This window comes from Geotrypetes seraphini, chromosome 4 (genome assembly GCF_902459505.1).
Source record: "Geotrypetes seraphini chromosome 4, aGeoSer1.1, whole genome shotgun sequence".
Lineage (NCBI taxonomy): Eukaryota > Metazoa > Chordata > Amphibia > Gymnophiona > Dermophiidae > Geotrypetes > Geotrypetes seraphini.
In genome coordinates, this window is record NC_047087.1 from 206,243,270 (window position 1) to 206,265,072 (window position 21,803).

The window sequence follows — 21,803 nt, forward strand, 5'->3', positions numbered from 1 at the left end:
CAAATCATTGATTCTTTGCAATCTTCACTTTTACATGCCACAAGCTCATCATTGTTTTCATGTTTCAGGGCTTTCTACTTCTCTCCCTGCCTCCCCCCTCCCCATCAAGACATGAAAAGCATCATGAAAACCTGTAGACTGTAAAGGTCAAAGCAAAGAGACACACAGCAAAGTAGACATAAAATACAATTTAATAAATCATTTCTTAATTCTATAAATGTTGTGGAGATAGAATCGCAAAGCCTTTCTTTGTTAGGATGAAACAGTTCTGCATGTTTATTATTATTTCCATTTTTTTTTTTTTCCAAAGTCATGTCGCCTCTTTTCTAGTGCCTGTTGACTTTTCCAAGTGATCTGTTCTACCTGGGGGGTAAAAGGAAGTGCTCAGTAACAACTGGCTTTATGGCAATGGATGATATCTTCTAGTAAAACCAATCAAAACAAAACTAAGCTAAAAGAATACAAAACAAAAAGGAGATATTCTTGCAATCCATGTTATGATTTACTCCCTCAATTCCAGTAACAGATTTTCTTTGGCACTTGAGAATGATCACAAGTATTTTGCTTTTTTTTTATTCATATAGAACAAAATTTACAAAGCCATTCATACATTTTTTTTTTTTTTAACCGACTTCAAAAATTGGGAATATTCAAAATACACTTTAACCCCACTTCATTCTTTCATTATTTACAGATATATACAAAAAATGTAAGAGTTTGTGTTTTAATTGTAGTAAAAAGCTCCACTGTTTATTTTTTTTATATAGTTATATGGATGTTCCATGTGAAGGCTCAATGGCTTCTGAAATGACTCCCCCAGGCATGGTCTGGAATGACATTGGCATGGGTGTTTTAACAGGGCTTTGACGAAATAGTCCTCCATTTGGCGATCTGTGTTTACATTGCATTGACGGCATAGTGGTTGAGCTGCTGAGGGGTAAAGGTAGATTGCTGCCCGTCACTGACATTAGTGTCCTGCCACTCCCATGACTTGTCTGTTCTGGTAAAAAGGTGGTGACAGAGAGCTGAGTGTTCTGGTATTCACGCATAGGTTCCAGGGTCTGACCCGACTGCATTCCACCAATCTCTAGCGCTGATATTTCAATTGAGGCGGTGGAGATTTGCTTGTGGGCCAAGTCGTCATCCATCAAACTGTTTAAACGCCTGTGGACTTGTTCCAAATTCACTTCTTTATCCTAGTGCCAGAAAAAGAAAGCAATTAGCCCCAAATAAACAAACAAAAGAATACAAATAAGAACATGTTTGGTTACATTTTAAAAGCTGACTAAACATCCATAAAATAGGGAAGTGAAATACTATATAAAATGTACATAACCCCATTTTAAATGTAGAAATGTACAATTCTGGCATTTATTTTATAAAATGTTATATACCATTTGCAAACCTGAAAGCTATCAACACAGTATATCTTCAGGAGCTACAGACATTTTTCTGTTGCTGTGAGATGTACAATCTGATATTGTACTTGAGGCAATGAAGAGCTAAGTGATTTGATCAAGATCGCAAGGAGCTGTTGTGGGATTTGAACCAGCATTTGCTACTCTGTTGTAAAATTCATGCAGGAATGCACATATATGTAGGGTTACCAGATTTCCGTCTGGAAAATCCAGACCCCTAGACCCACCCATCCAGACCGCCCAGTCCCACCCACCGATTCTGCCCTAGCCCCGCCTCTAATCCTGCTCCTCCGCTGCCTGGACATCCACGCATGTGCGGATGCTCTCTTGTCCGAAGGAAAAATTTTCAAAACCCAAATCTGTCCGGTCCCCCAGATATGTCCTCAAAAGGAGGACATGTCTGCGGAAATCCGAATGTCTGGCATCCCTAACATATATGTGGCAGTATAAAATCAATGGAAGAAACAGCTTCTTGCATGAGTAAGTGCCATAACTTACACATGGAGTTGTGAAATATCAAGTTATCACTTATGGTCAGCACATGCATGTAGGTTTGCCATTTTGCAAACCAACACATGTAAATGCCAATAGACAGAGGCCTGCAATTGCCTTTGAATTCTGGAAATGAAGGGGAAAATAAACAGTGGAAAGTGGGGGTTAAGAAGGATACCTCTTTTAATCTATCCTCTAAAGGACCAGCCTAAATGTGCACATTTGAAATACTTGAGCATGGGAAAGAGAAGGCATAAATCCCAACAGATGAATTGTTCCCACATACACATGTATTCCCTTTGTGAAATAGGAATGCATATGTAGATTTAACACTGGCAGTTACACCAATAGCATACAGCAGTTACCCGAATAAACAGCCTCCTAGCTTAACAGTTATTAGCAAGACATTGACCACTGTTTTATTGATATATCACATCCTTAACAAAAACTAGCCATCCTCATGGCAACCTGAGACCTTTGTATAACATTAGTACAAATGCATGACCCACAGTAGTGTAGGATCGCACCCCAGCTTATGGAGGTAATGCGCATGAGTCCACAAAAACATACAAATGTCTCCTCAATTCTCATTTTCCCACAATTTTTGAGGCTTCATTCCATTCAAACTAGGCCTTCTTCTGCCAAACTTTGGTCAGTAATACCCCCACAGCATCCCAACAGAAGAGCGTCTTTTCCCCTCTCACATAAAGCAACACCCTAGCAAAACCAATATATAGACCCAAGGAAGAACTGTCTTCTCCCCTCCTTCCTTCCCACAATTAACCCTTCTCACCAAGTCCAGTTCACCTCATCAGACAGACAGAGTTCCATCTACCTTCCCACAGCATCCAATTAAAGCTGTATTTCAAATCACAACCATCTGACTTCTCTGTTCCCTACCCATGCATTTTCTTTTGTTACTCTTTTCTACATTAAATACCTAAAATTTGCTCCTCCTACCTCTGTTGTCCCCATAACTCCTATAACATAGCTGAGAAAGATGGTCTCAGCCATGTTATACGCCTTCAGAATTAGGGTTACCATATGGCTCCAGAAAAAGGAGGATGGATTGAGACATCCAGGTTTTACTTCTCTTGAAAGCACTGGGTGTAAAACCCGGATGTCTCGATCCATTCTCCTTTTTCTGGAGCCATACGGTAGCCTAATAGAATTAGCCTGAGGGCACCTTAAGTCTGCCCATAACCTGCCTACATCATGTCCAAAACATGTTCCCTTGCAATATACACATAGGGGCTGTTTTTATAAATGGCATCTAAATTGGCTACCACCTAGAAAAATGGCAATGGTCGTGTACTAATCACATTTAGGCACTATTTGCAGAATCGTGGCTAGTGGCTCCTATGTAAAATCTTAGGGGCATGAAATATAGGTCAGGCACCTAAATTTTTGGAGAATTGCACTTAGTGGCGCCTAAATGATGCTCTACCTATAGAAACGCTCACTTAGGTGTTAGGTGCTGCTAAGCGCCATATGATAGGCGCCTATCTTTTATAGAATCGGATAGGTGCCTACCACCTGATTATATTTTTTATTTTACCAATTATTGAAGCTATTATGGGTATTTTGCCAATTAACTCCCCCGCCCTCCTTTTACAAAACCGCAATAGCGTTTTTTTCAGCACAGGCTGATGCACTGAATGTTCTGCATTGCACCCAACACTCAGAGTTCCTACGAGCATCAGAAGCAGTGCAGAGCGTTCAGTGTGCTGGCCTGTGCTGAAAAATGCTATTGCGGTTTTGTAAAAGCGGGGGTGGGGTGGGGGGGAGGGTCACCTAAGAGGCGTCCAACTTTAGGCACCCATTATAGAATCAGCCCCTTAGTGAAAATACCGACTTTCTAAAACTGGGCTTTACATTTATATATGCAAGGTAAACGTCAGTATTTACAAGTACAAATCGCAAATAGGGCTTCTAAAATGAAGTACATAATAAGCCTTATTTAGTAGCAAGTAATTAAAAAAAAAAACAGTTCATAGCTTAGAGGGGCATTTTCGGAGAAAAACCATCTATGTCCAACTTGAATGTTTCCAGATGAATGTCCAAATTTTTGAATACCAAACTGCTGGATGTCTAAATATATATATATTTTTTTAAATCGTCTACTTAGACATCTTGGCCACTGGGATGTCTAACTTTATATCCCATTTTCAATCAGAAAAACATCCAGGTTGAAAACGTCCTAATCCTGATCATTTGGACGTGGGTGAGGCAGCCTAGTAATGGACACCTTAGCAGTTCTGTGAATGTCACATAAAGGGCACCAGCTGTATATAGCACCATAATACCCTTATAATTTAGGGTGAGCCCCCCAACCAACCCCCTGAAAAAAACTACTATACCCTCTTGTGTACCACCCCAATAGCACTTATGGTGCAGGTGGCACCTACAGTATAATGCAATATAGTAGGGTTTGGGTGGGCTCACACTTTCTACCAAAAATGTAGTGGTTTGAGTTGATTTTGGGCCTGGGTTCTCCACTTTATGATTTACTAGCCCACCCACCAGGCCAAGAGGCTGCTTCCCCATACCAGATGCTGCTTTTTAGAGACATGTATGTACCTTTTTGTTCTTACTTTTGTGTGGTGGAAGGGGGTCAGTGAGCACTGGGGGCATGAGGGGGTATCTTACCTTGATGCATGCAGGGGCCATCTGGTCAGTTTGAACACATTTTGTGGCACTTAGACCCTTCTAAAACAGGTCTAGTTCCAAACGTATAATTTCCGTCCAGCATGTTTTGCAAAATGTTTGATTATCACTGCAATACATCCATGTCTAACCTGCTCTTGGGAATGGCCAAAGCTTGCGGCATTTGGAGATTGCTCATTCGGCTTGTTCCCTTACATCATTGTAAGTCGCCCAAAGAATAGCTCCTGAGGAAGGGTATTTTACCTGAAACTGGGATGGTTGAGCTGGAAAACGTGGACAGTTTTTACACAACTAGGGCCAGGTTAAACAACGCTAAACAGCGCTGCAAAGAGCTACAGAATATCCGAAGATAAGTACTGAGCAACTCAGCAGTTTTGAGCAGCATTTTTGGACTCGTTGATAGCACTTGTGTTTAAGGCACATTTTGAAACCTTCACTTTACGGTTCATGTATTTGATTTGGTGCACAGAGGGGCTTGAAAAATAGCTCCCATCAAATTGTAGAAGCCTGGAACCCTGGATCAGCAGGTGTTTATTAGCTTTCACTCATGCACTGAGGCCACATACACATATAAATAATTAGTTTTATATATTCCTATTGGAACATGTCAGTGCTATCAACTTTTCCAAGACTGCATTAGGGGATTACACATATTGTACTAATATTAGTTTATAGCATTTTAGCATATAGGGTTTTAAGAATCTATCTTAATAGCAACCCATATTGATAACTTCCCCCTAAACTGCCATTATTCCATAATTTCAATAGTCTGTAGGATACATGACAACACACATTAGTAGCAGAATGTTCAACTTACCTCCATTAGTCTGATATAGTCACATGAGCTAGGTTTGTCTACACCATACGGTAGGCCATGCTGAATGTATTCTGTGTGCTGGTCTGACATCTGTTGTATCTTATGAAATAGTACTAAAGTCTATTTAAAAATCCTGTCATGGCATGTAATATTTGATTTATTAGACACATAAAAATGTCTGTAATCAAGCTTCCCTTAAGTGGAAATAATACAGGGTCCTCTATAATGCAAATTAGCTAGCATTTTTTAAGAGTTGATAGAAGTATAGAGATTGAACTTCCCTGCAAAATCCTCTGGCAGGAGGGATGCCCACTCCCTTCTGCTGCTAAACCCCGAACCCCCGTCCCCCCCAAAGCATCTGGACAGGAGAGATGCCCACCCCCTCCTGCCCCTGAACCCCCACCCCAAATTGAAGCAGCTGGGTAGGAGGGATGCCCATTCCCTCCTACCACCAATCCCTGCCTCCCCCCATTGAAGACTGGCAGGAGGGATGCCCATTCCCTCCTGCTGCCACCTGCCTAGAACCCCCGGTACCCTGCAACAATCCCCCCCGACCTCCCAAGGCTGAAGGCCCCCCCCCATACCATACCCCTAACTCTACCCCCACTCCCCACACCCTGTATTTGAAAGTCCAGCTGGAGGGAGGCTCACATCCTCCAGCCACCAAGCCTGCCACTCTCAAATGACAGGTCTTTCTCTTCCTGGTGCATTCTGAGATGTACCGGGGAGGGGGGGGAGCTAAGGCTCTGATTGGCTTAGATGCATAAGGTCCCTCCCATAGGAGGGATTTTAGGTACCTGGCCAATCAGATACAGTGGGAGTGGTCTAAGAAGCAAGTAACCCAGGTGTCTATGGAACCTTCCTATGGGAACATTCAGAGCTTTAGGCCTCTTCCTGGTGCATCCCAAAACACACTGGGAAGGGGAAGGCCCACCATTTGGGAATGACAGGCCTGATAGCAGGTAATTGTGAGTCTACCTCTGTCTGGACTTTCAAATACAAGGTATGGGGAGTGGGGGTATAGTTAGGAGTATGGGGGCCTTCAGCCTTGGTGGGTCAGAGGGGGTTCTTTGCAGGGTACCAGGGGTTCTGGGGGTTCTGGGCAGGTGGCAGCAGGAGAGAATGGGCATCCCTCCTGCCAGTCTTCAATGGGGGGGAGGCAGGGGTTTGGAGGTAGGAGGGAGTGGCATGGGGGCCTGCAGCTTTGGGGGGTCAGGGAGATTCTTGTACATAGGGTACCAGGGGTTCTGGGCAGGTGGTGGGATGTGGGAGTGGGAATTTCTCCTGCTAGGCTTCAATGGGAGGGGGAAGGGGCTTGGGCTAGGATGGTATGGGTCTGGATGCTTCCTGAAGGGTTTGGGGGCAGGAAGGAGTGGGTATCCCTACTGTCTGACTGCTTCAATGGAGGGGGAGGTTCAGGGACAGGAGGGAGTGGGCATTCCTCCTACCTGGATGCTTTGTGGGGTTGAGCGACATGAGGGAGTGGGCATCCCTCCTGTTCAGATGCTTCAGGGGGGTTCAGGGGTTCATTGGCAGGAGCAAGTGGGCATCCCTTCTGCCAGGAGATTTCATGGGGGGATTCCCTGCCACTGCCACTCAGCTGACCATGGCAGGGGGATTCCCTTGATATACTAACTGATAGGGAGATATACAATGTTATTCTGTGATGATTATTAAATCTCTATTTATTATTATCACAGCTCTATAAATAATAATTAATTTTAATTATAATTTGTGAAGTGTTCAGACCAATACCCGTGTATTCTGTGATCTCACTGAACTGGGGTACATTTGGGACCATCATCACACTTCTAATGTCCCATTGCCAGCCTCCTTCTTCTATATAATTGGTAAGACTCTTTAATATTCATTATATATATTTGTAGATAGTTTTTTTTATATAAACAAACACACTTATCTTTATAGCTGTTCCAATAGGCTTGGCGTTATTCTCTTTAACTTCCAGCTGCAGCGAGGTAAAGTGCTTAAATCATAAAGTGCTTGTGCGTATAGTGTTGACTATTAACTTCCATGTTCGCTAAAATTTATTCTTAAGCCCGGCCCCCCGACTCGAGTTTCGGGTCCTTCATCAGGAGGGGTCCCTGTTAAAAACACAATTTTAATTAAAACCTTATTAAAACTTAAATATTTAAACGGAACTGAATTTCTCTATCCTACTTAATCTCTTATGTATTGTACCATATAGGTATGTATGTACCATATAGGTATGTAAAAATGAATTATTTAAATAGGTTGGTCTAATAGACAATACATAAGAGATTAAGTAGGATAGAGAAATTCAGTTCCGTTTAAATATTTAAGTTTTAATAAGGTTTTAATTAAAATTGTGTTTTTAACAGGGACCCCTCCTGATGAAAGACCCGAAACTCGAGTCGGGGGGCCGGGCTTAAGAATAAATTTTAGCGAACACGGAAGTTAACACTATACGCACAAGCACTTTATGATTTAAGCACTTTACCTCGCTGCAGCTGGAAGTTAAAGAGAATAACGCCAAGCCTATTGGAACAGCTATAAAGATAAGTGTGTTTGTTTATATAATAAAAACTATCTACAAATATATATAATGAGTATTAAAGAGTCTTACCAATTATATAGAAGAAGGAGGCTGGCAATGGGACATTAGAAGTGTGATGATGGTCCCAAATGTACCCCAGTTCAGTGAGATCACAGAATACACGGGTATTGGTCTGAACACTTCACAAATTATAATTAAAATTAATTATTATTTATAGAGCTGTGATAATAATAAATAGGGGGATTCCCTTGCCATGATCAACTGATGGCAAGGGATCCTTAGGCAATTCTCTTACCAGCACCTGAGACATGGGCGATTAGGTGGGTTTAGGAATCTGTCCTTTAGGACAGACATGATTCTGGATAGGATGCTGGTGTGCGATTCTCAGTCACTTCTTAGACATACAGAATCTGGCCCATAACATTTAATTAGTGCCAATTATAAAGTGTTAATTGCCAATAATTGGTGCTGATTAGTCTAATCAATTAAGTTGCACATGCAAATCGACTGTGAATACCAATTTGCATGCACAACTTAAGGTGCCATATACAGAATTTGGGGTAATTGTTTAGCACAGAAATACCTACTCTCCAGCCCCTGATACATCCCATCACAACAAAAAAAATTTTTTTATGGATTAACCCGTGCTAATTTGGCAGTTACCGCTAGCGTACCTTCGTAAAAGGAGCCCTAAGAGTTAGGCACCTATACCTTGTTTATTAAAAATGACTGTCAAAACAGCAGTAATCAGTTGCAAAAAGTTAGCACAAGCAAAAACAACAGCCCATCAATTCCAGCAGTCATAATGAATAATTAATTAAAATAGCAAGCATAAACAACACTGGAGTTTTTACTGTCCAGTTAAATGAAACAACTATATCATGTGCCCTACATCTTTTGGCACCTCAGTTCCTACATCAGAGGCAAATATAACATTTCAGCTAGGATGTAGCTTTTTACCTAAAATAAAGGGATATACTTTATAAGCCTAAAAACACTGATGAAACAACTCAACACTAACAAAAAAAAAAGCAGAGGTAGTAGTTAATAGTACTAGTTGTATTAATAATAATAAAGGCCTTCTTTTATTAAGCTGCGTTAGGGTTTTTTATTGCCAGCCGCTGCGGTGAAAGCTCTGACACTCATAGGAATTCTATGAGCATCGGCGTTTTTACCACAGTGTCTGCTGATAAAAAACCTTAACGTGTCTTTAAAAAAGAGGACCAAAATCATCAACTTCTGGGCCATGCCTTTCTTTAGATACAGTGCCAAACTGTAAATTGAACTAAGGCAGAGCTAGAAACTTTGGATTGAAAAACACACAAAAAAAACCATGGCCATCAATGTGCAAACCAAAAAGGAAAGTAGGGGAGGACCAAACAAATTTCAACGCAAGGTAAAAGCCACTGTTATTAATCAGACTCGTAGGCAGACACCTTCATTCCAAAATGCAAATCTGTGTGGAGTCCAAATAATAAAAGGTTTGTTGATGGTTTTTTTTTTTTACCTTGAGTTAAAATTGGTTTGGTTCTCCCCTACTTTCTTTTTTTGCTCTGAGTACTAATTCATAGGGATTTCCTCATCTGTTTTTGTTTCCATCAGTCATGCTCTGCATCCCCGTAATGATGTTCATGGGCTTTATCTTCCTTGTAGCATAGCTGGAAGACGACTACTGCAGGTGTTACAAACAAAGGAAAAGGAGAAATGAGGCCTGGTTGCCTACATTAACAATGATGAAAAGGATGCACTAAAGCTAGGAAATCAATAAAGCTTATGGAAGACCAAAGAAAGATGCGGGTCTACAGAAAAAGAACAAATAAGAAATAAAAGAGAAAAGTGGCACAATAAATGACTCCATGGACAGTATAAAGAAGATACTGAAGGACAAAGTTGACAGATCTAAAATGTAGCAGTTGCTGAAGAAATGAACATTCAAGAAACCCCCCCCCCAAAACTGAAGGAATAATCATGGTAACTCAAGAACAGGGACTTGAAACAAATTAAATAAAGGCTACTTAGTCACTGGCTGCAAAAAGATCACCCAGACTGACTACAATAAAGTAGCGGCCATAACACACTGGAATATTTGTCAAAAATGTTGTTTACTTTTAACAACGAATTGGAGGGACCACAAAATGGAAACCATGATAGAATATAAACAAGCCAAAATTGTCCGTGACTTCAGGATGCAGATTGACAAATACTACCCATACAATGCACTTGATATCACTGTGGTTAAAAAGAAGCAGCTGTGGATGATAGATGTGGCTATACCAGGAGATAGTTGAATTGAAGACAAGCAGTTGGAGAAGATTAGAAATATTAAGACTTAAAGTTGAGCAAAAACAAAAATCTGTAAGTTTCTTGGCTCCACATCATTCTCTTCTTGGTTGGGCTGAGAATTTTTCATTGGCCCCTCCTATACATTCTAAAAGCTGGGGTAAATGTTGATGCCCAGCTAATGACAGTTACGTACATAAGGGGGGAATTCATCAACAGCCGCTAATCATATTAGCACATGCTAATGATTAGCACATGTTAAAGGCTAAAGGCACCCATTACATTCCTGTAGGCGTCTTTAGTGTTTAGCATGCACTAACACAATTAGTTTGTGTTAATGCAGTTATTCTGTTATGCCTAAATTCTGGGAACACCCCTGACCTTTCCATATCCCTCCCATGGTTATGCCCTCTTGGTGTTGCATGCTATGACATTTAGATATGCATGTTATAGGGTGTATGGCAGATCTGTGCATAATGCCTAAATACTGATAATTATGTGCCTGTCAACACAAATTATTGATTGCTAATGCCTGCTTAGGTAATTAATTTTTATGTAGATCTGTAATCCATGCCCAAGCTTGTGTGCCCAACTTTGGATGACCTGTACAGAATCTGGCAGTCAATGACTTTGCTCCTGAGATGAAAAACATAGCCAACAAAACTGATCAAATTACACATTCATTGAAACGACACAAGAAATGACATGATGACCTGGATTCTCTAAATGGCATTGAGATCAGCCGCCACCAATCACACCAATCAAACAATGGCCTCCAATAAAGATAGGCGCCGGAAATGTAGGCCAGGGTTTTCAAAGCCTACATTTCCGGCACTTAACTTTGCAGTGAATTGCGCCTATATAGGCGCTTTATGGCGCTTAATCCCTCTTCCGGAATTAGCTACGCCTATAGTGGCATTAGGAACCGTTAGGCGCCTCCAGAGGCACGATTCTAGCACTTTTTATTTAGGTATCGGTAGATGATTTAAATTTTACATTGCTTTCAGTGTTTCACAATTAACTTAGGTACTGATAGGGCACCTACCGGTGACTAAGTTTAGGTGCCATTTATAGATTTTCCCTCAAAATGAGAATGTTTTGTCTGTCATCCTTAATATCTATGGGCCCTTTTTATTAAATTGTGCTAGTGGTTTTTAGTGTGAGCAGGCATGGTAAATGCTCCAACGCTCATAGAATTCCTATGAGCATTAGAGACTTACCTTGTCGACCCATGCTCAAACCTCTAGTTCAGCTTGATAAAGGGGAGGGGGGTTATGCTATTTGAATGTTCTAATGCCTACCTATTAAGGTGTTTCCTTTGTATTATGCAGACATTGTGTCATGAGTATCATATCTGTGTTATATGAACATTCTTACATGCTGCCTATTTATGCAATTTTCTCCTTCTGCTGACAGCTATCATATTTCTGTTATATGGTTGTTTTACAGTGTTGTTAGAAGCTTATACAGTAAAACCTTGGTTTGCGAGCATAATTTGTTCCAGAAGCATGTTTGGAATCCAAAGAACTCGTATATCAAAGCAAATTTCCCCATAGGAAAATAGTGGAAACTCGGACGATTCGTTCCACAGCCCAATAACTTTAATACAAAATACTTTACGTACTTGTATTGCAAGACCTCGCTCATTTAGAACAGTCACTACCAGTGTTCCCTCTAAGCGGGCGGGTGTTGTGAGCAAACTTTTTTCACTGTGAGCTAAAAATATCGGGCGCCAGCAAGTTATGAGCCAAATAAATATGTTGCTTTCTACCACAGAACTTCCTTACGTTTGTATGGAATCTATCCCCTTTCAACTTTAGAGAGTGCCCTCTCGTTCTCCCTGCCTTAGCTACTAAGTCTATTCCCTTCAGTACCTTGAATGTTTCTATCATGTCCCCTCTCAATCTCCTCTGCTCAAGGGAGAAGAGGCCCAGTTTCTCTAATCTTTCGCTGTACGGCAACTCCTCCAGCCCCTTAACCATTTTAGTTGCTCTTCTCTGGATCCTTTTGAGTAGTACCGTGTCCTTCTTAAAGTACCAGTGCTGGACGCAGTACTCCAGGTGAGGGCGTACCATGGCCCGGTACAATAGCATGATAACCTTCTCTGTCTCTTCAGTCCAGCATCTGCCCCTTCCATTCACTGTCTGTCTTTCCCTGCCATCTCTCCTCCTGCCCCCCCCCACCCCCCAATTTGGTCTAGCATCCATCATCTTCCTTCTGTTCCCCTCATGGTCTGGCATCTCTATCCTTCCCTCCCCCCTGTGGTTTTTAGCATATCTCTCTTCTCATTTCCTCCACTCAGATCTGATCATTCTCTGCTCTCTCTTCCCTTTTCTTCTCTGGTCTTCCTTCTCTATTTTCTGCCTCCATCTAAATTAAATTCTTTCTTACTATTTAGTCCCGTTTCCCTCTTTTCACTGTGTCTACACACAGCTTGTCACCCCTTTCCCTCACCCCTTCATTATCTTACTATTTTCTTCCCCCTTTATTTATCTCCTCCTTCCATCCAGTATGTGTTCTTTCCCCACTTCCATTCAGCATCTGCTCTCCCTTCTCAACTGACATCCATCTGCCTTCTGCTCTCTCTCCCTTCTTCTCACTTCCATCATCTGTCCCCTTCTCTCTCTCTCTCATCTCCTCCATTCCATCATCTGCCCCTTCTCTCTCTCTCTCTCTCTCCCCCCCCCCCAACTTCCATCATCTGCCCCCCTTCCCCTCACCTTTGTGGGTCACTTTCTTTCCCCTGAGGGTGGCTCATATCACAGGGGAAGCTTTGGCCGAGCAGAACTGCTTGATTGACAGTGGAACTTACTTGATTGATGTCGATGCTGGGGCCCGTTGCCGTTTGAAGGAAAAAAAAAAAAGGTGGAAAAAAGGAACCTGTAAAGGCGAGAGGAAGGGAAACCTCCAGGACAGCTGCTTTTTGCCCTCCTTCAGCGGCCCCACGAGTTCAGACCAGCAGCGGCAGCTCTGTATGCTTTTAACTTCGGCACAGAGCTGCCCCTAATCAATAGTTTAGCGCGGTTTCATGAGGCAGCCTCGGGGCCTTTGATAGCCGGCCCGCTTCGATGATGCGATGTGGGCCGGCCTAGCAAAGGCCCCGAGGCTGCCTTATGAAACCGCGCTAAACTATTGATTAGGGGCAGCTCTGTGCCGAAGTTAAAAGCATACACAGCTGCCGCTGCTGGTCTGGAGGTGCGGAGACAAGGCAGGAGGCAAACGCGGTGGAAGGCAGGAGTCCCGGCGAAGGCAGGAGTCCCAGCACAGCGACTGCAACAGGAAGTTGCAAGTCAGCTGATGCCGGCCTTTCGTTGCGGCGGGGACCGAATCCTTCGCGGACCGGCAAGATTTTGTTTGCGGACCGGCGGTTGAAGAACTGTGCTCTACACTGTGTGCGCTGTGACGAGAAAGTTGTGCGCTGCGAGGTAATATTTTGTGCGTCAGCGCACCCCAGCGCAGCTTAGCGGGAACAATACTACACTCCTGCAGTGTCAGAGAGAGAAGAACCATTGGCTCAGTTGTGATGATGTGATGCGTGTATACTGTATTGCGAGACATTGGTTGTAAATCAAGTTAAAATTTAATAAAATGTTTTGCTTGTCTTGCAAAACGCTTGCAAACCAAGTTACTTGCAATCCAAGGTTTTACTGTATTACTAACAATGTATCAGTATCATGTTAGTCCTATTACTAGGATTCAATTTGCCATTTTCAGGTTTAACTTATTGTGTTTTTATTGATAGTATGTTTTTTTTATTTGGTCATTTTACTATTATTAGTTTGCTATCCTTTAACAAAATTGTAAGTTTTATGTCAATCTTCACTGCTGAATCTCTTCATAAATATGGTTCATAAATCCCAATAATAAATACATTTATGAGGAGCTGATCTTTAGTTGAGACCTATGATATCATCAGAAGATAAAGTTAATGGTGGTGAATATTTTCTTAAATATCCCAGCTATTTTTTTTATCTAATTTTCTAGAAACAACGTGAAATCTCATGGTCATGAAAAAAAATGGATGCTCCTTCAACCAATGAACAAAGTCCACTTTGGATCTTTTTTCCCTAAGATATTTATTGATAGAATTTATTGTTATTGATAATAGATGTAAATATTTGGGAAAATATATAAAAAATAAAGGACCTTTCTGGTCTAATGGAAGTTTTAATGCTTTCTTTAAATCAGAGAGCTACTTAGGATCCAGACATATATCAGCATGACATTTGAGTAGAGCTATCTGATCTAAAGTGTTGCTCAACAATTGTTTGAAGATCTCAACATGATTAATTAGATTTTCTTAAGTCAAATCAACAAACCTTTCCTGCTATAATTGCTGGAAGCTCGCAACATGAATGCTTTTTAACTAGTTATTATATATATATATTTTTATAATACAAAGGAGGTTCTCAAAAATTGTACATACAGTATGTTAACAGAAGAGACTTCAAATAATGATATTAGCAACAATAGTCAATCAAAAGAAAAAGGCAATAAAATAATTGAATGGTCCAATGATTTCTAGCCCTTATATCCACTGACAATTCTAAAATTGCATTTGAAGTGTAATTGGGAAACAACGGATAGAGTGAAAAAATATATTGATAGCACTCTAAAGTGGAAAGTTAACAATCTGTGTTAGGGTTTTAGGTCACAGTACTTGCCCCTTAACATGACTTAAAGGGTCATAAGAACATAAGAACATAAGAAGTTGCCTCTGCTGAGTCAGACCAGTGGTCCATCGCGCCCAGCAGTCCGCACCTGCGGTGGCCCATCAGGCCCATGACCTGTATGGTGATCATTGTCTGAACCCTTAAATCCCCTTGGTCTCTATCTAAACTCTCTCTATATCCCATCTCTACCTCTATCTGTATCCCTCAATCCCCCTATCTTTCAGGAATTTATCTAATCCTTCTTTAAAACCCTGGAGTGTACTCTGTCCTATCACAGCCTCCGGCAGTGTGTTCCATGTGTCCACTACCCTCTGAGTGAAAAAGAACTTCCTAGCATTGGTTCTAAACCTGTCCCCTTTCAGCTTCTCCGAGTGCCCCCTTGTACTTGTGGGCCCCATTAGTCTGAAGAATCTATTTCTGTCTACCTTCTCGATACCTCTCATGATCTTGAAAGTCACTATCATGTCTCCTCTGAGTCTCCGCTTTTCCAGGGAGAAGAGCCCCAGCCTTTCTAACCTGTCTGCATATGAAAGGTTTTCCATGCCTTTTATCATTTTCGTCGCTCTTCTCTGGACCCTCTCAAGCATCGCCATGTCCTTCTTGACAAAATTCACTGTGGTAACATTTAAGTGAATGGGTTACAAAGTAATGAGATGCAAAACATACAAATGCTTGTTTTGCATCTCATTACTATGTAAATATCATAACATTAACATAGTAACATAGTAAATGACAGCAGATAAAGACCTGTATGGCCCATCCAGTCTGCCCATTAGTTATACCCATTAAAAATACATGATTAAATTAACTTCTCTTTGATTTTTCTGGGTCTTAGACTGTAAAGTCCACCTGGTATTGTCCTAGGTTCCAAATGCTGAAGTTGCCATCCAAGCTCACTCCAGCCTATCTAGCCATTCTGTTTGCAGAATATCTACTGTAAAGTCTGTCTAGTAACATCCTCATGTTCCAAGTTAGTGGAGTTCCCATTGATGCCCACTCCAAACCATCCCACCCACACCGAATCACCATATATGGGACACAGACCGTGCAAGTCTGTCCAGTACCGGCCTTAGCTCTTTAATTTACATTCTTCATTTTCTAATTAGAGATCCTCTATGTTTATCCCACACTTTTTTAAATTCCATCACTGTTTTCCTCTCCACCACTTCCCTTGGAAGGGCATTCCAGGCATCTACCACCCTCCGTGAAAAATAATTTCCTAACATTGTTCCTGAGTCTTCCTCCCTGCAACCTCAAATTATGCCCTCTAGTTTTACCATTTTCTCTTCTCTGGAAAAGATTTGCTTCTATATTAATACCTTTCAAGTATTTAAATGTCTGTATCATATCTCCCCTGCCCCTCCTCTCCTCCAGAGTATACATATTTGGGTCTTCCCGTCTCTTTTCATACTTCTTTTGGTTCAAACCCCATACCATTATTTGCAGTGTGGCACTGCAAGTTGCATAGGCATTAAAAAAAAAATAACCACAGCTTTTTATTGAGGTTATTTTACCACCCCAGGAGAATTGGCCTACAAAGCCGTGATCCAATGTTCTTGGGTCAGCAGTGCAGGGTCCCTCCTGGCTTACTGCCTACCCATCAAAAGTCATATATACCTCCTGGCTCCAGACTCCTCCTGACTGAAGCCCTTCCTACTCTGCCCACTCCTACCACTCAAAAGATCCAAGCCACCACCTTTACATGGCCCTGGACCCTTAAAGAGGCTACCTCAGTGTCTAGTTGCTCTACCCAGTCTGGTGCATCCATAAAATGATGTCCCTAGTGATAGTCCTAACAAGACAAAAATAGAACCCTGAATCGAGGAGGTACATAAACAAGATAACAAATAAAGAACCTCCCTCACCCCAAGAAGTCTCCAACGATTAGGGGAAAGAGATGAAGTCCAACTCCAAACCAAGAAAAAATCAGGAGGAATCTATGAGTAAGAGTATTAAACGGACAAGCCCTCAGTCACACAGCAACCTCTGGAATCTCCAGGGAAAAGCTGTCGCGGGTTTACACCCAGAAAGGTGTTAACTGCGAAACATCCCCGGGCTTGCTCCGGATAATATTTCTAGTGCCTAAATAGTGCAAATGTGCAATGTGTGAAAAACTCAAATGAAAAAAACACACACTATCAAAATGAAGAAGGAATTCATCTCTTACCCCTAAGCTGGGGGCCAAGCTGGAAAGTTAGTGTCCAAATCCAACCAAACTCAAAAGTACACAGCCTGAAAGAACTTAGCTTCTCCGTGTGTAGTGGAGGTGATAATCCACAAGCAGTAAGCAAAGTAAATGTCCAACGGACTCCGTTTCGGGGGTGAACGCCCCCTTCCTCAGGAACCGCACTGCTCAATGACTCTCAAGTTCGTAAGTAAAGCACCTATATTTTTAGCCTGATTGTTGCAGTACTTGAAAATCAAAATAGAAAATTAAATGTCAGCTTGTCAGAACAGAGTAACAGCAGCTGAAATCGCCATAGTGGCCGAAACATGTACGTGGTGAGTCTTATCAATGCAATACAGAAACTAAGCACCACAGGTCGCCTTTGCTGTTTTTCTTGTCTTTCTACCTTGGAAAGGTAGTATCTCCTGTTTCGTTGTTGTGGTTAAATGAATACACCAGTGAGCTGCCCAGATCCAGTGCCTCAGCTTTTTTTTTTTTTGTTTAAATCTTTATTGATTTTCAAACTTTGATAGTGCAATACAATTGGTAAATCATAAAATACTGCATAGAACGCACTAATAACTGTACAATTATTACATTAAAGGGTCATTTACTCCTATCCTCATCTTAATTATTAATACAATAAAACATATGATGTGATTTCAATATTATAATTAAATAATTTAACTCCTCAAAGTACATTTCCCTTCTCCCACTCACCCATCCTCCCTGGATGTGTAAAGAAATCTAATGAAAAGGGAAGAAACATTACCCTTACTGTAATGCAACAAAAGTAGTCAATGGACTCCATACATCATTAAAGGACTTACCAGTCCCCCAAAGTTCTGCCATCATTCTTTCATACTTATATGTATACCTCAGCTTCTAATAAATCAGCGTTCTGTGAATATGACTTTCATTAAATTCAAATTATTTATATTTCTTTTACAGGTGTGTGTTTGTGTGTGCTTGTTGCAAAGGCACATTATGCTATGAGGGAGATGTAATGTCTTGTGGGGGAGGGGAATAGAGAGGGTACGATTTATATTGGGAATACTTGAATACCATATCTATGAAGTTCTAAGTATTGTAACGTGGAGGGGCATAATAAAAAAAAACGTCTAAGTCCCCTTTTGGCCTAAGGCCTTAAACGTTGAAAGTAGAAGCAGGGAAAATGTCCATTATCAAAAAAAAGGTTGAAAAGGAGGTTTTTTTTAATAATGGCCTGTCTCTACATTCAGCTGTTTAAATGCCCAGATCACCACCACGTCTACACTAACACCATATAATCAACCTAAAAAAAGCCTAACTCCCAAACGCCCAAAACAAGAGCTTTTAGGCGAAAGAGGAGCCAGTCCTTCGCCTAAAAGCTGGATTCTGTAACCGGTGTCTGTCAAAAACAACACCGGTTACGGAATCCCCCCATACATCGATCCGGGCAGGAGGGAGCCCAAGCCCTCCTGCCCCACGGCACCCTCAAACCCTCGACACAATTGGGGCAAGAGGGAGCCCAAGTTCTCCTACTCTGCAGCACCCCCGAAACTCAGACTCAATCAGGGCAAGAGGGAGCCCAAGCCCTCCTGCCCCATGGCACCCCCGACATGATCGGGGCAGGAGGGAGCCCAAGTCCTCCTGCCCTGATGTAACCCCTACCCCCACCCCCAACTAAAATACGGGCAGGAGGGATCCCAGGCCCTCCTTTCCTCGACGCAACCCCCCTCCCTACGACCACCCCCCTAAACCCCCCAATCAGCCCACCCTAACCCTCTCCCCATCCAACAGGCCAGCCATCCCCGGAATGGCTGGCCTTAAAGCCTGATTGGCCCAGGCGGCTCAAACCCCGCCCACAGGTGGGGCCTGAGGCACCTGGGCCAACCGGAATAGATTAATAAATTAGTTTTATCCTATAAGCGTTTCTTATTTACCTTTCAATGAGACCAAAATGTGAAGAGAGAAATAATTTTGGAACATGGCTATTCAATTGACATAACTGACTATGGGCCTTGGTTTGGTAACAAAGAATATAGGAATCAGTTTGAAGAGCAATCTTTATTTAGGAGACCCAATGTGGACCATATAAACATTAAAGACAAAATATAAAAATATGCATAGAAATAAAGAAGTTGCAACTTAATAAAACTGACAAAGCAGGAAATAATACAAATATAAGATAAGGAGACAAAATTAAATGTAAGGAGATCATATTATACAGTACACTTATAGAAATAACAATATGACTTTCAAAAATGCTGAATTATACATTGATAAGCAGTGAGAAAAACTGAAATAAAATTGAAAAATAATCTAATTACCAGCTGTGATTTATATTCCAAGGGGTCCAAATAACTGTATCCTGAGCTACTAGAAACTCCCAAGTTAAAAAAAAAAAAATCAAACATATGCAAAAGAACAGAAAATTAAATACTTCTCTTATAGAGTAAAAGATATACATAAACCCTCCCCCTCTTTTACAAAACCGTTATAGCGGATTTTAGCGCAGGTCAGCACATTAAATGCTCTGTGCTGCTCCTGACGCTCCTAGGAACTCTATGAGCATTAGGAGCAGGGCAGAGCATTCAGCGCGCCAGCCTGCGCTAAAAAACACTATTGCGGTTTTGTAAAAGGGGGGAGGGAGGATAGTGCCATAATGGTCTTTTTGTGTGTTTAATAAACAACATAAAACAACTTGATTTAAAATATGTACAAATAATTAAGGGATCCTTTCTAAACGGCAGAAGAGGTTTCAACCGAGGGCCAGTGAGATAAATGCTTCAATGCACAAAGGAATTATATGAGTGTGAGAGCATTTACCTTGCCAGCCCATGGTAGAAACCTCTACTGCCATTTAGTAAAACCCAGCGTAAATGTGTGCTTACATTTATACAGCAGGGTAGTCAGAAAGAGATAAACAGTGGCATTTTCAATATGATATCTAAATCCAATATTGGACATTTTGGAAAAATATACAAAAATCCAGTAGAAACAATGGCTATTTATTTTTTAATTTCAAATCATTTTATTGTAGTATAAAGAATACATAATACATACTGAATTGACAATTACAATACATATGTCAAATACAGATTGAATAAGAACTACAATTATGGTTGCAAGAAATATACAGACCATATCAAATGGGCAAAATTGTAAGTATAAAACCAAGAAGTCAATAACCATAATCGAGCAAAAAGTTCAGGAACCAAAATATGGACCATAAAAAAGTCACTTGTGGATACTCAATTAACTTTCAAACCTCAGTTAAATCATCTAAGCAAGAAGATATTTTTCAAACTGTGCTAATTAAAAGCAATTAGATCTACTTTTTTTCCTAAAGATTTTCAAATACTAGTATAGGCAATAATCATATCTCAATTCACTGGAAATAGAAATAGATCATTCAAGCACTATACTCCATTGTTCTTTTATCTACAACCTTTGGATCTCAGGGTTGTAGATAAAAGAACTATGGAGTATAGTGCTTGAATTATCTAACTGATTGTATTACACTATAAGGAGAAAGAGAAAGAGACAGCTGTTTGAAACTGGAAATAGAACAGAGAACAAAGAAATAGAGAAAGAAAGAAAGAAACAGAGAAAAATAAAGGCAGATAAAATTCATATGGCCTATCCAGTCTATCTATTCATGCTATCTATTACCCCTTCCTCTCCCTTAGAGATCCTATGTACTTGTTCCAAGCTTTCTTGAATTTTGATACAGTTTTCATCTCTACCATATTCACTGGGAACATATTCACTGGGACCACTCTACCATATTTCACAAATTCATCACCCTTTCCATGAAGAAGTATTTCCTCAAGTTATTTCTGGGTCTTATCTCCTTTTATCTTCATCCTGTGCCTCATTCCAGAGCTTCTATCAAATCATGTGATTGCCTCTGGTACTTTTATCTGAGGTATGCAAGCCTTAGTTTATGGGATTCAAAGGTTTGTATAGCATAATGGTTATAGAGCATTTATGAATACTTGTATGATAATGGTACTTTTATCAGTATGTATATATTCTATGTGGACTTCAAGGTGTTGTTATCATATTCTGAATATTAGGAGGTTAAATGGTCTCACAGTATTCAAATGACAACATCCCAGACCCTGAAATCTAAAGATCACCTAAAATGTCCAATGTGACCAAAATTATAGATGGTCTTCTACACAATGTGTATATGAAAGGATATATGGGGGGTGGGGGTGGCATTGACATAAGATGATATGTAATATGGTGGTACCAAGTGTAGGATCTGTGGCAGATGTAAACAAATTGACCTATGGCAAGTAAATAAAATGTGTTTCTCATTATGTAACCTATTATAATATTAATATATTCACATGAACCTTTAAAACTATTTTAAATATACTTAAAACAGAAAATTACATTTCTGACGGGAGAGGCAGAGCTGCATGTCCCCTGCTGTTTAACACAATTAGTAAGCTCTGACTTCATTCTGTGCAGACGGGTCAGCATGAGGACCATCAAGGGCAGAATGTCCCACAGGACCTATCCATGTCCTGCTACATCAACCATATTTGCAGGAAGACTTCTGGGTCATTAAACTCTCAAGGGACCTCATGCAGACCCATCTTGGTCAGCAGGGCAACTCCATGCTCAGGCTTGGTGGCTATAAGGTCAAGAGGATCCTCTGGCTCTTCCTCCACCTCCTTCTCTTACCATTCTTCCTTTAGATCCTCATCATTTTCTCCTTGTAGCTCCTCCTCCTTTTCTTTCCTCCTCTACATCC

At 41.0% G+C, this 21,803-nt stretch overlaps 1 protein-coding gene across 8 annotated transcripts in view; it reads right to left on the minus strand.

The window, feature by feature from the left end:
* Positions 1-240: 240 nt before the first annotated feature.
* GRID1 (glutamate ionotropic receptor delta type subunit 1) overlaps positions 241-21,803 on the minus strand; it is a 1,864,061-nt gene continuing 1,842,498 nt past the window's right edge. For all 8 annotated transcript variants that reach the window (XM_033941939.1, XM_033941936.1, XM_033941932.1 and 5 more), the window contains one exon: positions 241-1,196. In XM_033941939.1, coding sequence (XP_033797830.1) covers positions 768-1,196 — 429 coding nt within the window. In that variant the 3' untranslated portion in view covers positions 241-767. The remainder of the gene's footprint in view (positions 1,197-21,803) is intronic.